We start from the raw sequence: 17,279 nt of genomic DNA on the forward strand, positions 1-17,279 counted from the left end.
GATATTTTCCTGACCATTTGTGGTGTTCAGTTATTAGAGTAGAGTATTCCCCTACAGCAATGCCTACATGTTGTTCACAGATTTTCACTGAACTCTTCCACTTCAAGATACAAGTTTAAATTTTTCATGCATGCACTATCGACCAGCTACAGGTTATCAATTCCAAGCACATGGCCATAACTTTCCGAATTGCCAACTTGAATGCTGGAATCTACATTTCTCACCCCCACCCTCCCAGGTTGAGTCCAACAGAATGCAAAGTATAACTTATGACACTATCTAGTGGTGTAGGCTGAAAATGATAAACAAACTAACAAACAAAAGTGGAAAGCATGCCAATATTTTTCACCCAGACATTAGACACGTCACGCTGACTTAATGAACACATGTCTCAGAATGGTTTGCAGCCAGTGTGAATTATGCTGTCCAGGTATTTTTCAAAATACATTTAGAATGAAGCAGACACTGCATGGTTTTGATAGCAACCAAGTCAATTTAGATGACTAAGATTTTTATCTTGAACCCTGTTCTAAAATGAGTTGTTTAAATTCAGAATATCTTACTGTAGATTTTTCTGTTGCAATTGGGCCATCCAATAGATCTGGGAAAGGAGGGTCCGACTCCTGTTGGCAAGGATTGGATGGTGTTGTGACTTTTTTCTGCTTTGGCGGCAATGCAGGTGGCCGTCCATCTCCAGCAGTCTCTTGACAACTAAAAGAAAGTTAGACTTTAATGCATTATGTCATCAAGCAGTATGATGCTTTCCCCACCCCTCTATAAATTGGCTTTTAAACAGAACTTCTATTAGAAAAGAATATTAGTACTTTACAAGGAGAGGGCAGATATGAAACACAAACAGAAGGAATTTATTAAGTGATCTGAGCAAGAGGACTTAACAGTAAAAAGAAAACATAACAAGAACAAAAACAGAAACCCTGGAAACTTTCAGCAGGCCAGTCGGTATCCACAGAAAAAAGTCCACCTCAGGAAATGTGATCTTGCCTGCTCTCTCCAAATTGGAGGGATCCCAGCATTTTGTTCAGGTTGATTTTTCAGTAGAAGTGGAGAAATGTAGAAACACAGAAACATAACTGAGCAACGTTCTGGAGAGAGATGATTGCTCATTCTTTGATGATTTGAATTCAGAGAAAAAGGTTCAGCTCAGTTCAAAAGATTTGCATTACCTCATTAAACTTGCGCATGCAACCAGAAAGGTTCCTGCTACTTGAATCAAAAGCACCTAAAAGCAGGTAGAAGGCAAAGGATGGCTTTGACAACACTAAACTAAAAGAAAATGTGCCACATCATGCATTTGTACCTCACTGCTGTACCTGCTCTAGCTTGCTGCACAATATTACAACCAAATGTGTGCATCGTCCCGAATTGGGGGGGCGTGATCCCATGTGCTGTATAGGCTTTTATTTCACATTTTGTGATGGACATTCTATTCTATGCACTGCATAACACAAAAAACAGTTAGCTTCCTCTACTGCACTCACGCACTGAACAATTTCAATGATCTACCAACAAATACGCCAATAAATTTAATGTGGTACTATGTTCTGCAGACTAGAATAATAGAGCCACAGGCAGTTCCCTGGGTTAATAACAGGTTCCATTCTGGAGTCTGTAAGTTGATTTGTACGCAAGTTAGAACATAATGTAGGAGAACGTAAAGCAGCCAGTTGTAAGCACAGGAAATATTTCAGGTCTTTAAATTAAAACCATGTATGGGAGCATGTTTGTAACCACAAACATTCGTAAGTCGGTCGTTCATAAATCAGGACTCCTGTATTTCATAGGTCCCAGTTACGAGACTCTTTCTGAATGCAATTCATGATGTAGGCTCAAATTGCATGAATTTTCAGGGTCCTTTTTTGCTCTAGGTTAAGCTCATTTGCATATTATTGAAATTAAAATATCAAAAACAAAAAGTTGCACAAAGAACTGAATAAATTTCAAAGTGGTAACCTGATACAGTTTATTAATTCATTGGAAAATTAGGTTATCAAAAAAATATTTTAAATCAGTGTTTAGTGTAACAATGAGCAACCTGAATTTCAATAACAAAGAACTCTGAAAAACTGTATTCATGCACTTACTAATTACATCGGTTACAGTGGGTTATTAGTGGTCTTGCAGCGACAAAATAGGCCAAATTTTTGCACACGTCAGTCTGTGCAGCTGCCAATAGATAACATAGCAGCAATTAAGGCAGAAACAGAAATATTTTATCTATCCAACAATCTATAGTTTTTGGTATTAGATCGAACAGCACACACCTGTGTGAGATTGGTCTAGGTTAATTCAAACTTTACAATAGGTAAAGAAAGGTGTTAACGAAGACGAAGTCTTTGCTACTTATATTACACTTGCACGTGAGAAGTTTTTTTTTCTGAAGTCTATTACTGCCTCTGAAAAGAAATAGCGTACCCCCTTCATATTAGCATGACAAGAATCAAATTTAAACCAAAGGGTGCACTGCTTCATATTTATTCAGCAAAGTATAAATTCAGAATGAATGGTTGGATGAAAGCAGCTTATTTTGCAGTCTAGAAACTGTAGTTTTACTTTAACTGTAGAAAATCTGCTTAATGATATATACTATGCACTGGGTACATTATTGTAACTGGTCATGTTTACAATTCTTTCCAATTGAAATACATGGTATTATTTTAGTAAACAAACAGTCATCAAATAGTAGCATATATATTTAAGTTATCTTTTAGCAAAATGTGTTTGCACAATTGATTGGGAGGGGAGAGGGGAAGGGAGGGGCAGGATGCGATGGCCTACTGTATTATTGCTGGACTTTTAATCCAGAGGCTCAGCTAATGTTCTGGGGTCATGACAGATTGTGAAATTTGAATTCAATAAATAAAAAACCTTGGAAATAAGAATATACTAATGACCATGAAACCACTGCTGATGTCAGAAAAGCCCATCTGACTGACTAATGTTCTTCCTTCAGGGAAGGAAATTTGTCATCCTTGCCTAGTCTGGCCTACATGTGACTCCAGACCCACAGCAATATGGTTGACTCTCAACTGCTCTCTGAAATGGCCTAGCAAGCCACTCAGTTCAAGGGCAGCTAGGGATGGGCAAAAAATTCTGGCCAACCAGTGACACGAATCAGTGACATCCCACGAATAAATAAAAAATAGATTCAGTTAAGTTGGCTGAAAATGGATCATCTGCTCATTTTAATCAAACCTAATTTTAATGAATGTAAGTCAAATTCAAATATTGAATGGTTGCAACGTGACATCCATTTGAAACATTCCTTATTTATGTACAGCTTTAATTCAAACACTGTTATATTAAATACAGTGTTAATAATTTAACATAGGACAATTTTTTTTCCAAATGACAGAATCATGGATTTGATCTTCGTTAATATTTTGAAGCATTAAGTACATTAGTACAAGCTTTTAATCCATTTTATCTTCATGTCTACCTCTGTAGTGCTCAGATAGGAGAATACTGAAGACTAGTAACTGGCGCAACTTTAGATTTGCTGGTAGAAAATGTCTCCCCTACATTGTACGAATCATTAGGGAACTGATATCAGCAGGACTCAAATTTCAAAACCAGCATGAATGCCAAAAGTAACATTTTTAAAGTAGTAATTTGGCTATGAACATCCCATCCAACCACAACAATAGGCTCCAAACCCAAAAAACCTGAAAACTCCCACACACAAATTGGATAAATCTCCTGATATGCGTATTAAATAACAGTGGGAGAAACTTACGGAGATGACTCCAGAATAATACTGTTTGCTTGCGTAGAGGAAGGAGATTTGTGGTTGGCAAAGACCTCACTCGTTGAAACATGCACTGTGTGGTCAACCAAGTGTCCTACAGATGAAGGTCTTGGACGGCTTCCTTCCTGAGTGAACGTGGAGTTTCGACTTTATTCCAAGAATTAATTTAGCAGTTTCAGTTGCAAAGATAAAGGAGAAAAAAAACAAATTAAGACATAGGATCATCAAATTAACTACCACAGCACTTATTCAACTATGGCAGTGCTGTACTTTTTATACACATCACTCCAAAAATATTCAATGAACAACATATTCATAATGGTAACTTTACACAAAGAATTAATTAGAATATATATAGGTGAGTTTTAACATTCTTAAGGGCTACCAAAGCATTTCATTACCATTTAATTACTTTTGAAGGGTAGTCACTTCTGTACCATAAGCAAAGATATACAGCGGTTACGCTGCATTAAGCCACAAACGACTACAAACTGAACTTTTATTCCGGGAATACAATAGCAATGACATTACAAATTTAATGCTTCAGTAAGAAACTTCATCACACATACAACAAATATAGTGCTTTAGACTTAAAAGTTAGCCATTGATTTGTGCTAACAGCAAAAGAATATTTTTTTGACAGTGAAAAATAACAGCCTAAATTTTAATTTTTCATAATATTTCTGTACAAATAAAAATAAACTTCACTGATGATACACCTTCAGATTTTCTCTCGTCTATTTTCTGAGTATAGTCACTCGTTAATCTTCAAGATCTCGAAGTCTCAAATTCATTTGATTTCATTCACTGTTGAAACAGTTTTTTTATTTTTTGTGGGATGTGGGCGTTGCTAGCTGGCCAACACTTATTGCCCATCCTTAGTTGCCCTTGCGAAGGTGGTGGTGAGCTGCCTTCTTGAATCGCTGCAGTGCATCTGCTACCAGTAGATCCATAATGCCATTAGTGAGGGAATTGCACGATCTTGACCCAGCAACATTGAAGGAACAGAGATATCTTTCCAAGTGAGGATGGTAAGGGTCTTGGAGGGGAACTTGAAGGTGGTCATGTTCCCGTGTATTTGCTGATCTTGTCCTTCTAGATTGAAGTGGTCATGCATTTGGAAGGTGTGGTCTGCAGATCTGGAGCAAATTTCTGCATTACATCTCCTCAGTAATACACATGCTGCTACTGAGTGTGGAGGGAATGGATGCTTGTGGATGTAGCATCAATCAAGTGTGGTGCTTTGTCGTGGATGGTGTCAAGCTTCTGTGTTGTTGGAATTGCACTCGTCCAGGCAACTGCAGAGTATTTCTTCACACACCAGACTTGTGCTTTGTAAATGATGGACAGGCTTTGGAGAGTTGGGTAGCAAGTTACTTGCTGCAGCATTCCTAGCCTCTCACCTGCTCTTGTAGCCAGTGTGCTTATGTGACAAGCCCAGTTAAGTTTCTTGTCAATGATAACCCCAAGGATGTTGATAGTGGAGAATTCAGTGATTGTAACACCATTGAATTTCAAGGGGCAGTGGTTAGATTTTTCTTATTGGTGATGGTGATAGCCTGGCATTTCTGTGGTGCGAATGTTATTTATCACTTGTCAGCCCAAACCTGGATTTTGTCTAGATCTTGTTGCATTTGAACATGGACTGCATCAGAATCCGAGTCATCACAACTCAGCAAACATCCCCAACTCCTGACCTTATGATGGAGGAAAAGTCAGTGATGATGCAGCTGAAGATAGCTGTGCCTAGGACACTATCCTGACATGTCCTTGAGCTGAGATAATGACCTCCAACAACAACGATCATCTTATGTGTCAGGTATGATTCCAAACAGCAAAGAGTATTCCCCCGATACCCAGTGATTCCAGTTTTCCTCGGCCTAACTGGAATCATCCAGCAGAAGAGCTTGTCAAAGGATGGAATTAGTCAACATTAAGTTGGGTATTTATAGAAATACTTTGTATATGCAAGATCTACTTTCATGTGCATAATGGTAAAAACGGATCACTTGATGCGCTCCATCTGTAATCTACTGACTTGTAGTGTGCAATACTGTGCACCACAATGCACTACACGACTCACATTGCCTCCATAAATTAATATGGAATGGATGTTTTGACAGAGTGTAAGAAGAATACGCATGATATTGACAAATGGAGCTCCATAATAAAAGTTGTGTGGCATTTGGTAATTATGCACATTGATCTCTCCATATTGGAGATGATAAATGCAAATTTCCTTCCGTGCATAAACTTTAAACAAGAGCATGCAGTCCATACAGCAGCAATAAGAAAATCCCATCAAACTCTGCATGTTCTTCTTACTACCTTTCAAAATTGCCCAGGTGGAAAATGGTCAACAACTGGCAGAAATCATAGATAGGAGAGCAATGTGGAAAAAAGAAACTCCACAAAGAGGAAATAAACATAAGTACACCTTTTGACCAGTTTATAAACTGCCAACTTTTGTTTGAAGATCCGTTGTGAAAACCCTTTTTTATATAACTTAGGCAGAAAAAACAGCTAGGGTGCAATGATACCTTCATTGCTGTATTCTCATTTTGAATGTGTACACCAAGAGATCCATTCTTAACAGAGCAGGGTTGAATGGCATACTCAATTCATCTACAGCAATTAACTACTTTTCACATGAGTATGGGCTGTTGTAAGGACCCTTTGTGCCACACCCTTCCAGCACACTTAAAAACTTCCTTTCTGCATTATGATGACAACAGCAATACAGGTAGTTCTGCTAGAACGCGTGTTTCATTAATGCAATTGATGCATAGTGGACGCTGTTTGGATAACGCAAACTTTCTGCTGTACATGTATAGCGATTTCTCTATAATGTGATTTTCTATGGCGATCTTCTATAATGCGAGATCATACAAGAACACAACTATCGCTTTCAAGGAGAACTACCTGTATCATACACACAAGTATATATTATGTACACACACAGACATAATAATCTGAAGAATTTCATATCTGAAGTACAGAAACTACTTGGTTGTCTGCTACGTGGTCTCCGTTCCAAGCCAGCATCATTCCTATTTTTAGGTACCCATCACATATAGAAAACTAATCATGACAAAATTAATTATTTCAATCAAGTTTTACGTTTAGCATTGGTTTTTTTAACTATCACATGCAAGGTTAAAGAAAATCCAGCTGCATTCTCAGAAATTATGCTTCTGTTTAAGTTGATAGCACATGATAATGAGCAGTTGGTTTGCACTTAGCAATTTGCTTTAGAAAGGAGTTAAATTACTCAATCAAAATACAACATGCAATTTGATTTGTTCAGATGTTTTTGATTGGCAGCCTTTTGAATTAAAACAATTTAAACAACATGCTCTGGGCACCTTCTACATGGGCATCTATGCAAAAGAAAATTCTACTGCTTTCACATTGGAATTACAAACTGTTTATTATTTCCCTAGTATACAAGGAGCTGGCAAAGCTAAATTACATTGACCACAATATCTGAGCCAGTCGTGAACTAAAGATGCCTCGCATACTTCTATTTGGTTCCAGGTCTTTTAGGTGCTTTTCCACTGGAATTCGTAGTGAAAGCACCCTTAAGTAGCAGTGACCATAACATAATTGAATTTTACATACAATTTAAGGGAGAGAACTGTGGGAGCAAGACTACTATGTTGAATTTAAACATAGGCAACTATGAGAGCATGAAAGCAGAGCTAGCAAAAGTGAACTGGCAATTTAGGTTAAGGAATAGGTCAATAGAAAAGCAGCAGCAAATGTTTAGGGAGAATATTCCAGAAACAGTAGAATAGATACATTCCAACAAATAAGAATAATTTTACAAGACAGACATGTGATCCATGGTTAAAAAGTCAAGGGTAATATCAAGAGTCATGGTGCAAAGATAGATGGCAGGTCAGTAGATTGGACAGAATGTTAAAAAATGAAGAGAAGTCCAAGATACAGTTAGCCTAAAATATAAAAACAGATATGAAAAAATTCTTCAGATACTTAAAAAGTGTTGGCCTTACAGAAATTGAATCTGGAGGATAGAGAGATGCCAGATGAATTGAACATGCAGTTTGGATCAGTCTTTACTGCAGAGGATACTAGTAGTATCCTGGAAATTGGTGTAGATCAGGAAGTGAACGAGAGAGAGAGAAACACCAGGGAAGCAGCATTCAGCAAACTGTAAGAACTAAGAGTTGACAAGTTCACAAGTTTTGATGGATTTCATTCCAGGGTCTTAAAATAAGTAGCTTGTGAGATAGCTGATGTACGGATTTTAATTTTGTAAAACTCAAGACTTGGCGAAAGGTTTCTTTATATCAGAAAATAATGAATGTAATTGCTTTATTCAAAAAGGGAGGCAGAAAGTGGGAAATAACAAGCCAGTTAGCTTAATATCTGTCATAGGGAAAATGTTAGAAGCTATTATTAAAAACATTAGAATGGGACACTTGGAGAAATTCAAAGTAATTAAGCAAAGACAAAATGGTTCTGTCAAAGTGAAATCACGTTTAACAAACTTATTGAAGTTCTTTGAAGAGGTAACTTGTGCTGTAGATAAAGGGGAAAACATTGGATGTATCATACTTAGATTACCAGAAAGCATTTGATAAGGTGCCATATCAAATGTTTTTGCAGAAATAAAAGGCCATATGTTAGATGGTTGTGTTTGGGGATAAAGTACTGGCATGGACAGAAGATTGGTTAGCCAGCAGGATGCAGAGTGCAAGAACAAATAGGTCTTTTTCAGGCTGGCAGGATGTCATGAGTAGTGTGCCACATGGGTTGGTGCTGGGGCCTAAACTCTTTACAATTATAAAAACCAAAAGAACTGCAGAGGCGGTAAATTAGGAACAAAAACAGAAGTTGCCGGAAAAGCTCAACAGGTCTGGCAGCAGCTGTAAAGAAAAAAATCAGAGTTAATGTTTCGGGTCCGGTGACCCTTCCTCAGTACTAATACTTATTCGTTATGATGGGGATGCAGAGGAATAAAGCTGAGGCCTTTGCCGAGTACAGAATGTTCAGCATTGGAGAGAGGGAGGTCAGGAGGGATGGTGAATACCCAACAGGTGGGGGGTTGGGAGAGGGGAAGAGGGGAAAGGGGGGGGAAGAGGGGAAGGTTTGAGAGGGCCATGGGTATCTTTGAGTTGTTGCATCTTATGGGCCTCGATGCCTAAAAGGAAAAGAAAAATTTTCTCGTTAGCACGGCGAATGAGCCAGAGGATGAAGTGGAATTGTGCAGTGGTGCAATCCTGAGCCAGTGTGTTGCGATGCTATTGGAGAGAAAGGTCAAGAGCAGAACTTCTTCAAGGTGGGCATGCCTAGAAGAGATGTGGCAGTGAGTTAAATACTAAATAAAAACTGAAAGAACTGAGGATGCTGTAAATCAGGAACTAAAACAGAAGTTGCTGAAAAAAACTCAGCAGGTCTGGCAGCATCTGTGAAGAAAAAAATCAGAGTTAATATTTCGGGTCCAGTAAACCTTCCTCAGACCGTTGAGGAAGGGTCACCGGAACTGAAATGTTAACTGATTTTTTCTTCACAGATGCTGCCAGACCTGCGGAGCTTTTCCAGCAACTTCTGTTTTTGTTCCTCTTTACAATTATGGAAGCTAAATTTGCTAATAACACAAAGATAGGTAGGAAAGAGAGTTGCGAACAGGGCATAAGGATCCTACAATGGGATATAGAAAGATTAAGTGAGTAAGCAAATGGAGTACAACGTAGGAAAGTGTGAAATTGTCCGTTTTCTCAAAGGATAACAAAGAGGTATATTATCTAAATGGTGAGAGGCTGTACAGATCTGAGATACAGAGATCGGGGCATTCTAGTGCATCAATCGAGAAGGTTAGTATGCAGGTACAGCAAGTAATCAGGAAAGCAAATAGAATTTTTTGTCTCTGTGAGGAAAATTGAAAGCAAGAGTAAGGAGGCTATGTTCAGTTATACAGGGCATTCCTGAGACCACATCTGGAGTAGTATACAGCACTAGTCACTATACTTACATAAGGATGCGAATGCATTAGAAGTGTTCAATTTACTCAACTAATACATGGAATGAGCGTATTACCTTTGAACAAAGGTTAGACAGATTAGACTTCTAAATTCTAGAGCTTATAAGAATCAGGGATGGCTTAATTGAAACATGAAAGATCCTGAGATGATTTGACCAGTTGGATGTTGAGAGGACGTTTCCTCTTGTGGGAGAATCTAGAACTAGGGATCATAGTTTAAAAAGTAAAATGTTGCTCATTTAATAGAGATGAAACATTTTCTCCCTCAGGCACTTGAGTGTCTTTCAAATTCCAGTCCTCATAAGGCATTCAATGCAGAATCTTCAAATACGTTTAAGGCAGTCTTGATTAATATTCCTGATTACCAATGTTATGAAAGATTATTGGGAATATGCAGGAATAGATATTTGAGGTTAAAAATCAGATCAGCCATGAACCACAGAGCAGGCTTTAGGGCTGAATGGTCTGCTCCCATTTCTTTCTTATTTTTCTAAATTATAGTATAGAAAAAGGTAATTCATCCAACCAGTTTATGACAATGTTCATGCTCCACTTGTTCAGTGTTGAGTTCTTTACAGGCAGTCCAGGACACGTGAACAGGGCAAGCTACACTGCATCGCCTAAATTAATCAGATTGAAGTGCCCGGACCAACGCATGCAGTGTTTGAGCTAGGTAGTAAAGTTCCAAAGGTGAGTATTTGTAAATATAGTTAAGGCATTGAAGGGGCAGGGCAACTCTGATCACAATTTCTGGATTTCCCGATCTAACTACACAAGTGCATTCACCTGTAAGTTGCTGCCCAATTAAGTTTGTAATGGCGAGCATTGAAAACATGTTATATTTAACTGCAAAATCCAGGCCATATTTTTCTGGTCTTACTTGCTTATTCATTGACCTAGCTTTCATAAAAGCAGAGATGAAACAGGAAGGTAGGACAAACCAAACAATTTAGAATGAGCAAGCTTGGCTATTACCTTAAAATATTGAGAAAGACATGGAGAATAAATTACAATTGATTAAATTAAGTTGGAAAGGGCATGTTTGAATGATGCAAAAGCATGCAACTACAACTCACGTAGAATTTATGAAAAACTGGTCCCAAATTTGGTTATGGGGTGTAGGACTACATCTGGGGAGGAAAAAAAAAGACTGGTCATACAATTGGACATCAGCAATATTTCTACTGACTGTAAAGCAGATATGCAATCTGTATTTGGTGATCCCTGTGTGAAGGATCCTGCTTGGATACCGTGTATTAAGTTTAAAGTACAAGCAAGTCACATCTTCACCTGGAGAGAGTGCTTGACGTCCTTGAAGGAAGGTCGTTAAAAGAGAGTCTGGACTTTCCACCGACTCCTCATTTGACCCCAACATGTTTTCTCCTACTTCCCATTGCTTTGTCATTCAAGTTCAGGGAATGTAACACTTCTCCTTTTACCTGCTCCCTTCCCACTGTTCAGGTTCCCACCTGAAATGCATGTTGTGTCGTCACAGATGCTGCTTGACCAAATTATTTTAAAAGCATATTATTTTATTTCAGTTGACATCAAAATTGTCATTTTTTAATGCATTTACGGGATGAGGACGTTGCTGGCTAGGCCAGCATTTATTGTCCATCCTATCTGCCTAGAGGGCAGTTAAGAGTCAACCACATTGCTGAGAGTCTGGAATCACATGTAGGCCAGACCAGGTAAGCGTGGCAGATATAACAGTGTGGAGCTGGAGGAACACAGCAGGCCAGGCAGTATTAGAGGATTAGGAAAGTTGACGTTTCGGGCCAGGCCCCTTCTTCAGAATTGGCAAATTCCTTCCCTAAAGGACATTAGTGAACCAGACTGGTTTTTCTGACAATTGACAATGGATTCGTGGTTGTCATTCGACCTTTAATTCCAGATTTTTTTTTATGGAATTCAACTTCTGGGATTCGAAACTGGGTCCCCAGAACATTACTGGGGTCTCCAGATTAACAGTCCAGCGATAATACCACTAGGCCATTGCCTCCATGTGTAGTAGTAAAAGCATGATGTCTCCCATTAACAAAGCCAAACCTTAATACATTTGGATCGCGGACAAGATCTGCATGAAATCATAACCCTGTCCAAAACACAGGAATCAAACGCACTGTAAAAACCATGAGCCAGAAATAATTACTGAATCCTAGATCCTTCCAAAGCGATTTTTATTTGGCCAGCAGAGGTGGTGGGAGCAGCAAGGAGAGAGAGAAAATGAAAACCAGTGAAGGAATAAACACATTGTCAGTCATCACAATGTTTATCTGGCTCCATGGATGCTCACATTCCCCTGGCACTTTAGAATCATAAAATCCCTACAGCGCGAATAGAGGCCATTTGGCCCACTGAGTCTGCACTGACCCTCTGAAAGGCATTCCACAAAGAAACTCCCCCATCCCCCACCCAACCGATTCCAATAACCCCACATTTAACCCTACCTAGCCTACACAATCCTGGTCACTACAGGCAATTTAGCATGGCCAATCCATCTAACCTGCACATCTTTGGCCTTTACTCAATTGCTACTTGTGCCAGTCTATTTTGCATTCTCTAATTTTGGATCGGATTACACGGATCATCTACGCATTGTAATTATCCTGGAACTATACCAAATGACTCTCCAGTTAGGAGAATGATGTGGAGGGAAGTAGAAGATGGGGTTGGGAGTCAGGAAATTGGGAGAATGCACAAGACAAAATGAACAGCACTAGACTGTTTAATTCTGGCTCTACCCTGAATATGTGAATATGTTTTTTGGAGTGAATGTTTTGCCAGCATGCATTATAGATTATCAGGTCATAACAATCTTCATTCTGCCTGTCAACATTAGAATGACATCAATTTAAACAGCTGACCAAGTTGAAACTACAATAGCTACTTAATAAAAAGTGCTTAAATAACTAACCTGCATAAAAATGACACAATCTGGCCTATACTGCCAATGTTTCAGAGATAGTAGGAACTGCAGATGCTGGAGAATCTGAGATAACAAGGTGTAGAGCTGGATGAACATAGCAGGCCAAGCAGCAGAGGAGCAGGATCCTCTGATGCTGCTTGGCCTGCTGTGTTCATCCAGCTCTACACCTTGTTATCTCCTAGACTGCCAATGTATTTGCATTCTGTAAGGTTATTTTCCGATTACAGTACTGTACGTTTAAGGTTGATAAAAGCAACCTATTTATAGTTATCACATGGCCTGCTATTACACACAAGCCATTGTCAGCCACTAATAATCCAGATTAGTAGCTATTCATTCCCCTCGGCTGTTCGTTATCCAACTGTTCTTCTCGGTCTTTGGGCTTTACCTCCACCTACTGTTTAATCTTTAACTCCTCCCCCTCCCTCTCCCCTCTCTTCTGCATAAAAACCATCTTTTTCCTAGCCACCGTTGGTTCTGAAGGGTCACTGGACCAGAAACATTAACTCTGATTTCTCTCCACAAATGCTGCCAGAGCTTTTCAGCAACTTCTGTTTGTGTTTCTGATTTCCAGCATCTGCAGTTGAGTTTCTATTTATAGTGGGTAAATCCATATCTGACATGTGGGAGTCTTTTTAAAGACCAGTTGATTGCAGTGCAGGACAGGCATGTTCCTGTGAAAATGAAGGACAGGAATGGCAGGACACAGAAACCTTGGACGGCAGGAGAAATTATCAGCTTAGTCAAGAAGAAAGAAGCATACCTAAGGTCCAGGCAACTAAAAACAAAGTCCTCGAAGAATATAGAGAAAGGAGGAAGGAGCTCGAACGAGGAGTTGGGAGGGCCAAAAGGGGCTATTAAACTTCTGTGCCCAGCAGGGTTAAGGAGAGTTTCACGGCATTTTACGCATATATTAGGACCAAGAGGGTAGCTCGGAAAAGAGTAGGCCCACACAAGGATAAAGGAGGGAGGGTATGTGTCGAGCCTCAGGAAATGGATGAGATCCTTAATGTGTACTTTACATTGGTATTCACCAAAGAGAAGGACGTGAGGGATGTTGAGATTAGGGAAAAGTGCATGAATATTCTTGGGCAGGTCAACAGAATGGAGGAGGAAGTGTTGGGTGTCTTGAAATGTATTAAACTAGACAAATCCCCAGGGCCAGTAGGGAACTCTCCCGGGATACTGTGGGAGGCAAGGGAGGAAATAGCTTGGGCCTTAACAGATATCTCTGCATCCTCTTTGGCTTCAGGCGAGGTTCCAGAGGACTGGAGAATGTTGTTCCTTTGTTTAAGGAGGGAAAACAAAGACAATCCAGGTAATTACAAGGTGGTGATATCAGTGATAGAGAAGCTGTTGAAGAAGATACTGAGAGACAGGATTTATTCACATTTAGAAGTGAATGGACTTAAAAGTGATAGGCAGCATGAGTTTGTGCGGGGAAGGCCATATCTCACCAACTTGAGTTTTTCCAGGTGGTGACAAGAATGATTGATGAGGGAAGGACAGTGGATGATGTTTACAAGGGCAAGGACATCAATAAGGCATTTGATAAAGTACCTCATGACAGGCTGGTACAAAAAGGTACAGTTTCATGGGATCCGGGGTGAGCTGCGAGATGGATACAAAACTGGATTGGTCATAGAACACAAAGTAGCGATTGCAGGGTGCTTTTAAGAATGGAGATCAATAACTAGTGGTGTTCCACAGGGATCAGTGCTGGGACCTTTGTTGTTTATAAGTGATCTGGTAGTATGATTAATAAGTTTGCGGATGATGCCAAAGTTGGCGGAGTTGCAGGTGGTGAGGAGGACTGACAAAGCATACAGTGGGATATAGAAAGATTGCAGATTTGGACAGAGAAATGGCAGATGGAGGAGTTTAATCTGGACAAATGCAAGATGATACGTTTTGGAAGATCAAATTCAGGTGCAGATTTAAAATAAATGGCAGAACTCTTAGGAGCATTGATATACTGAGGGATCTGGGTGTGCAGGTCCACAGATCCCTGAAATTGACAACATTAGTAGATATGATGGTCAAGAAGGCATACAGCATGCTTGGCATCGAATATAAAAGTTGGTAAGTTATGTTGCAGCTGTGCAAAGCTTTAGTTAAGCCACATTTGGAATATTGCATGCAGTTCTGGTCGCCACACTACCAGAAAGATGTGGATGCTTTGGACAGGGTGCAGAGACGATTTACCAGGGTGTTGCCTGGTCTGGAGAGTTTTCGTTATGACGAGAGGTTGGATAGCCTTCATCCTTCCAGTGAAAATGAGTTTAAGGGGCGACCCGATAAACGTCTACAAAATTATGAGCAGCATAGATAGGGTGGATAATTAGAGGCTTTCTCCCAGGGTGGGAGGTCAACTACAAGAGGGCATAGGTTGAAGTGAGAGGGGGTAAGTTTAGGGGAGAAGTGCGGGGAAAGCTTTTCATACAGATAGTGGTGGGTGCCGAGAATGCACTGCCAGTGGAAGTGGTGGAAGCAGGCACATTAGCAACGTTTAAGGCATGTCTTGATAGACATACGAACAGGAGGCAAAGAGAGGGAGAGAAACAGTATATGGGCAATAACTGGCAGATCTAAATGAGGATTAGGAATCGTCGCAGGTTTGGCAGGCTGTAGGACCTGTTCCTGTGCTTTATTGTACTGTATTATATTGGTTTGACAACTTGAATGGTCTAAGAAACATGGCTACCAGAAGTACTTCTGTCACAATTTATTCATTGAAAACGAGTAGATACCACGTTAGTGAGAAAAGTTATTGAACAATCTATAATAAACGCAAATCAACAAAGGATTGATAGTAGCACGTACTGTCAGCATTCAGTTCTGATGGAAGATCATCAAATGTTAGCTCTATTTCTCTCCGCAGATTATACCTGAGCTACTGTGCATTTTGTGTTTTCTGTTTTAGATTTCCAGCATTTCAGTATTTTGCTTTTGTTAGCAACCATACATTGCTGACTTCACTTTTATCATTAGCAAGATTTATGGCAGTGAAGAAACTAGCTTCAATATGGATCTGGCAACTTGAGAAAGGATGTATTGGCACTGGAGAGGGTGCAAAGGAAGTTCACTAGGTTGATTCCGGAGTTGAGGGGGTTGGCTTATGAGGACAGACTGAGTAGATTGGGATTATATTCATTGGAATTCAGAAGATTGAGGGGGGATCTTATAGAATAATATAAAATTATGAAGGGAATAGATAAGATAGATGTAGAGAGGATGTTTCCACTGGCAGGTGAAGCTAGGACAAGAAGGCATAGCCTCAAGATTAGAGGGAGCAGATTTAGGACTGAACTGAGAAGGAATTTCTTCACCCAGAGGGTTGTTAATCTGTGGAATTCCTTGCCCAGTGAAGTAGTTGATGCTACTTCAGTAAATGTTTTTAAAAAAAAGTAGATTTTTTTTGAACAATAAAGCAATTAAGGGATACGGTGAGAACGCAGGTAAATGGATCTGAGTCCACGAAAGGATCAGCCATGATCTTATTGAATGGCGGAGCAGGCTCGAAGGGCCAGACGGCCTACTCTTGCTCCTAGTTCTTATGTTCTTGTGTTCTAACTCAGGCTTCCAGAAGTATATCAAAATCAACTTTTCTAAAAAGTCACAAGAACTGTATTGAATCTTCAACATTTCCCTCCTCCATGTCTTAATTTTTTGGCTATTTTCAAATATTCAACTGTAAGATCACAAACATCAGCTCTTTCCACTGGTCTGTTTATTTTTGCTGTTCAGCCAGCTTAGACTTTAGAATTCAAAAGAAAAAGCCAAAAATCCACACCACAAGGAACAAGGAACATCTCCCTCATTCCTTTGTCATTTTTTTTTTTTTTTTTTTTAAAATGACCAGCTCAACTCATCAAATTTTCCTTTGAATAACTGAGGGATAATTTACAGTCAAATAATTAATGGTCAATTAAGTCATAGGATAAATGTATCAACTCAATAGTTAATATTAATCAAAAATCTCAACAAAACGAAATCAACAATGGACATTCATGTGATTGTACATTCTACACAACTGTGCCAAGCAAGCACATCTGCCCACACTGGGGACCAGGATATACTGAAGATTAAATTAACCAAACTGAAAACAACCACAATCCGCTGTGGCACATGTACTGATCTGTACTAGGCTGTTTTGACTTTGACCAGGAATATAGGTAAGTAGTTTATGTTTTCCACAGACGGAATTAATATGCTCAATATGAAACGGCAGTGGACATGCTGCAGTGAGTAGTCTTCTAACTATAACAGGAAAACTTAAATTTTACACTATTCAATTGCAGAAAATGGGAGCACAAGGTGGACCCTCAGTGCAGAAGAAGGGGAAAGCAACTTTTTTTTAAATTCGTTTTTTGCAGTCTCAAGTAGCTGGTAGAAATGTACAAAGAAAATAAGAGCAGAAGCAGGCCATTGGAACATCAAGCCCACTCAGCTATTTAACATGATCGTGGTTCATCCTTCATCTCAATACCATACTCCTCTGCCCTCTATAAACATCATGACACCGTAGCCTCTAATTATCTATTTACTTCTTTCTTAAACATATTTACTAACTCGGC

At 39.4% G+C, this 17,279-nt stretch overlaps 1 protein-coding gene across 5 annotated transcripts in view; it reads right to left on the reverse strand.

Moving 5' to 3' along the window:
- The window catches only part of ptpn4a (protein tyrosine phosphatase non-receptor type 4a), a 276,928-nt gene that overhangs the window by 51,746 nt on the left and 207,903 nt on the right, over positions 1 to 17,279 (reverse strand). For all 5 annotated transcript variants that reach the window (XR_007262457.1, XM_048598845.1, XM_048598844.1 and 2 more), the window contains 2 exons: positions 3,755 to 3,913; positions 564 to 711 (listed from right to left, as the gene is read on the reverse strand). Coding sequence is in view for 4 of the 5 variants with exons in the window: in XM_048598845.1 (XP_048454802.1) it covers positions 564 to 711; positions 3,755 to 3,913 (307 nt within the window). In the remaining variant the exon portion in view is untranslated. The remainder of the gene's footprint in view (positions 1 to 563; positions 712 to 3,754; positions 3,914 to 17,279) is intronic.

Source organism: Rhincodon typus, chromosome 7 (assembly GCF_021869965.1).
Source record: "Rhincodon typus isolate 14 chromosome 7, sRhiTyp1.1, whole genome shotgun sequence".
In the NCBI taxonomy this organism is placed as follows: domain Eukaryota; kingdom Metazoa; phylum Chordata; class Chondrichthyes; order Orectolobiformes; family Rhincodontidae; genus Rhincodon; species Rhincodon typus.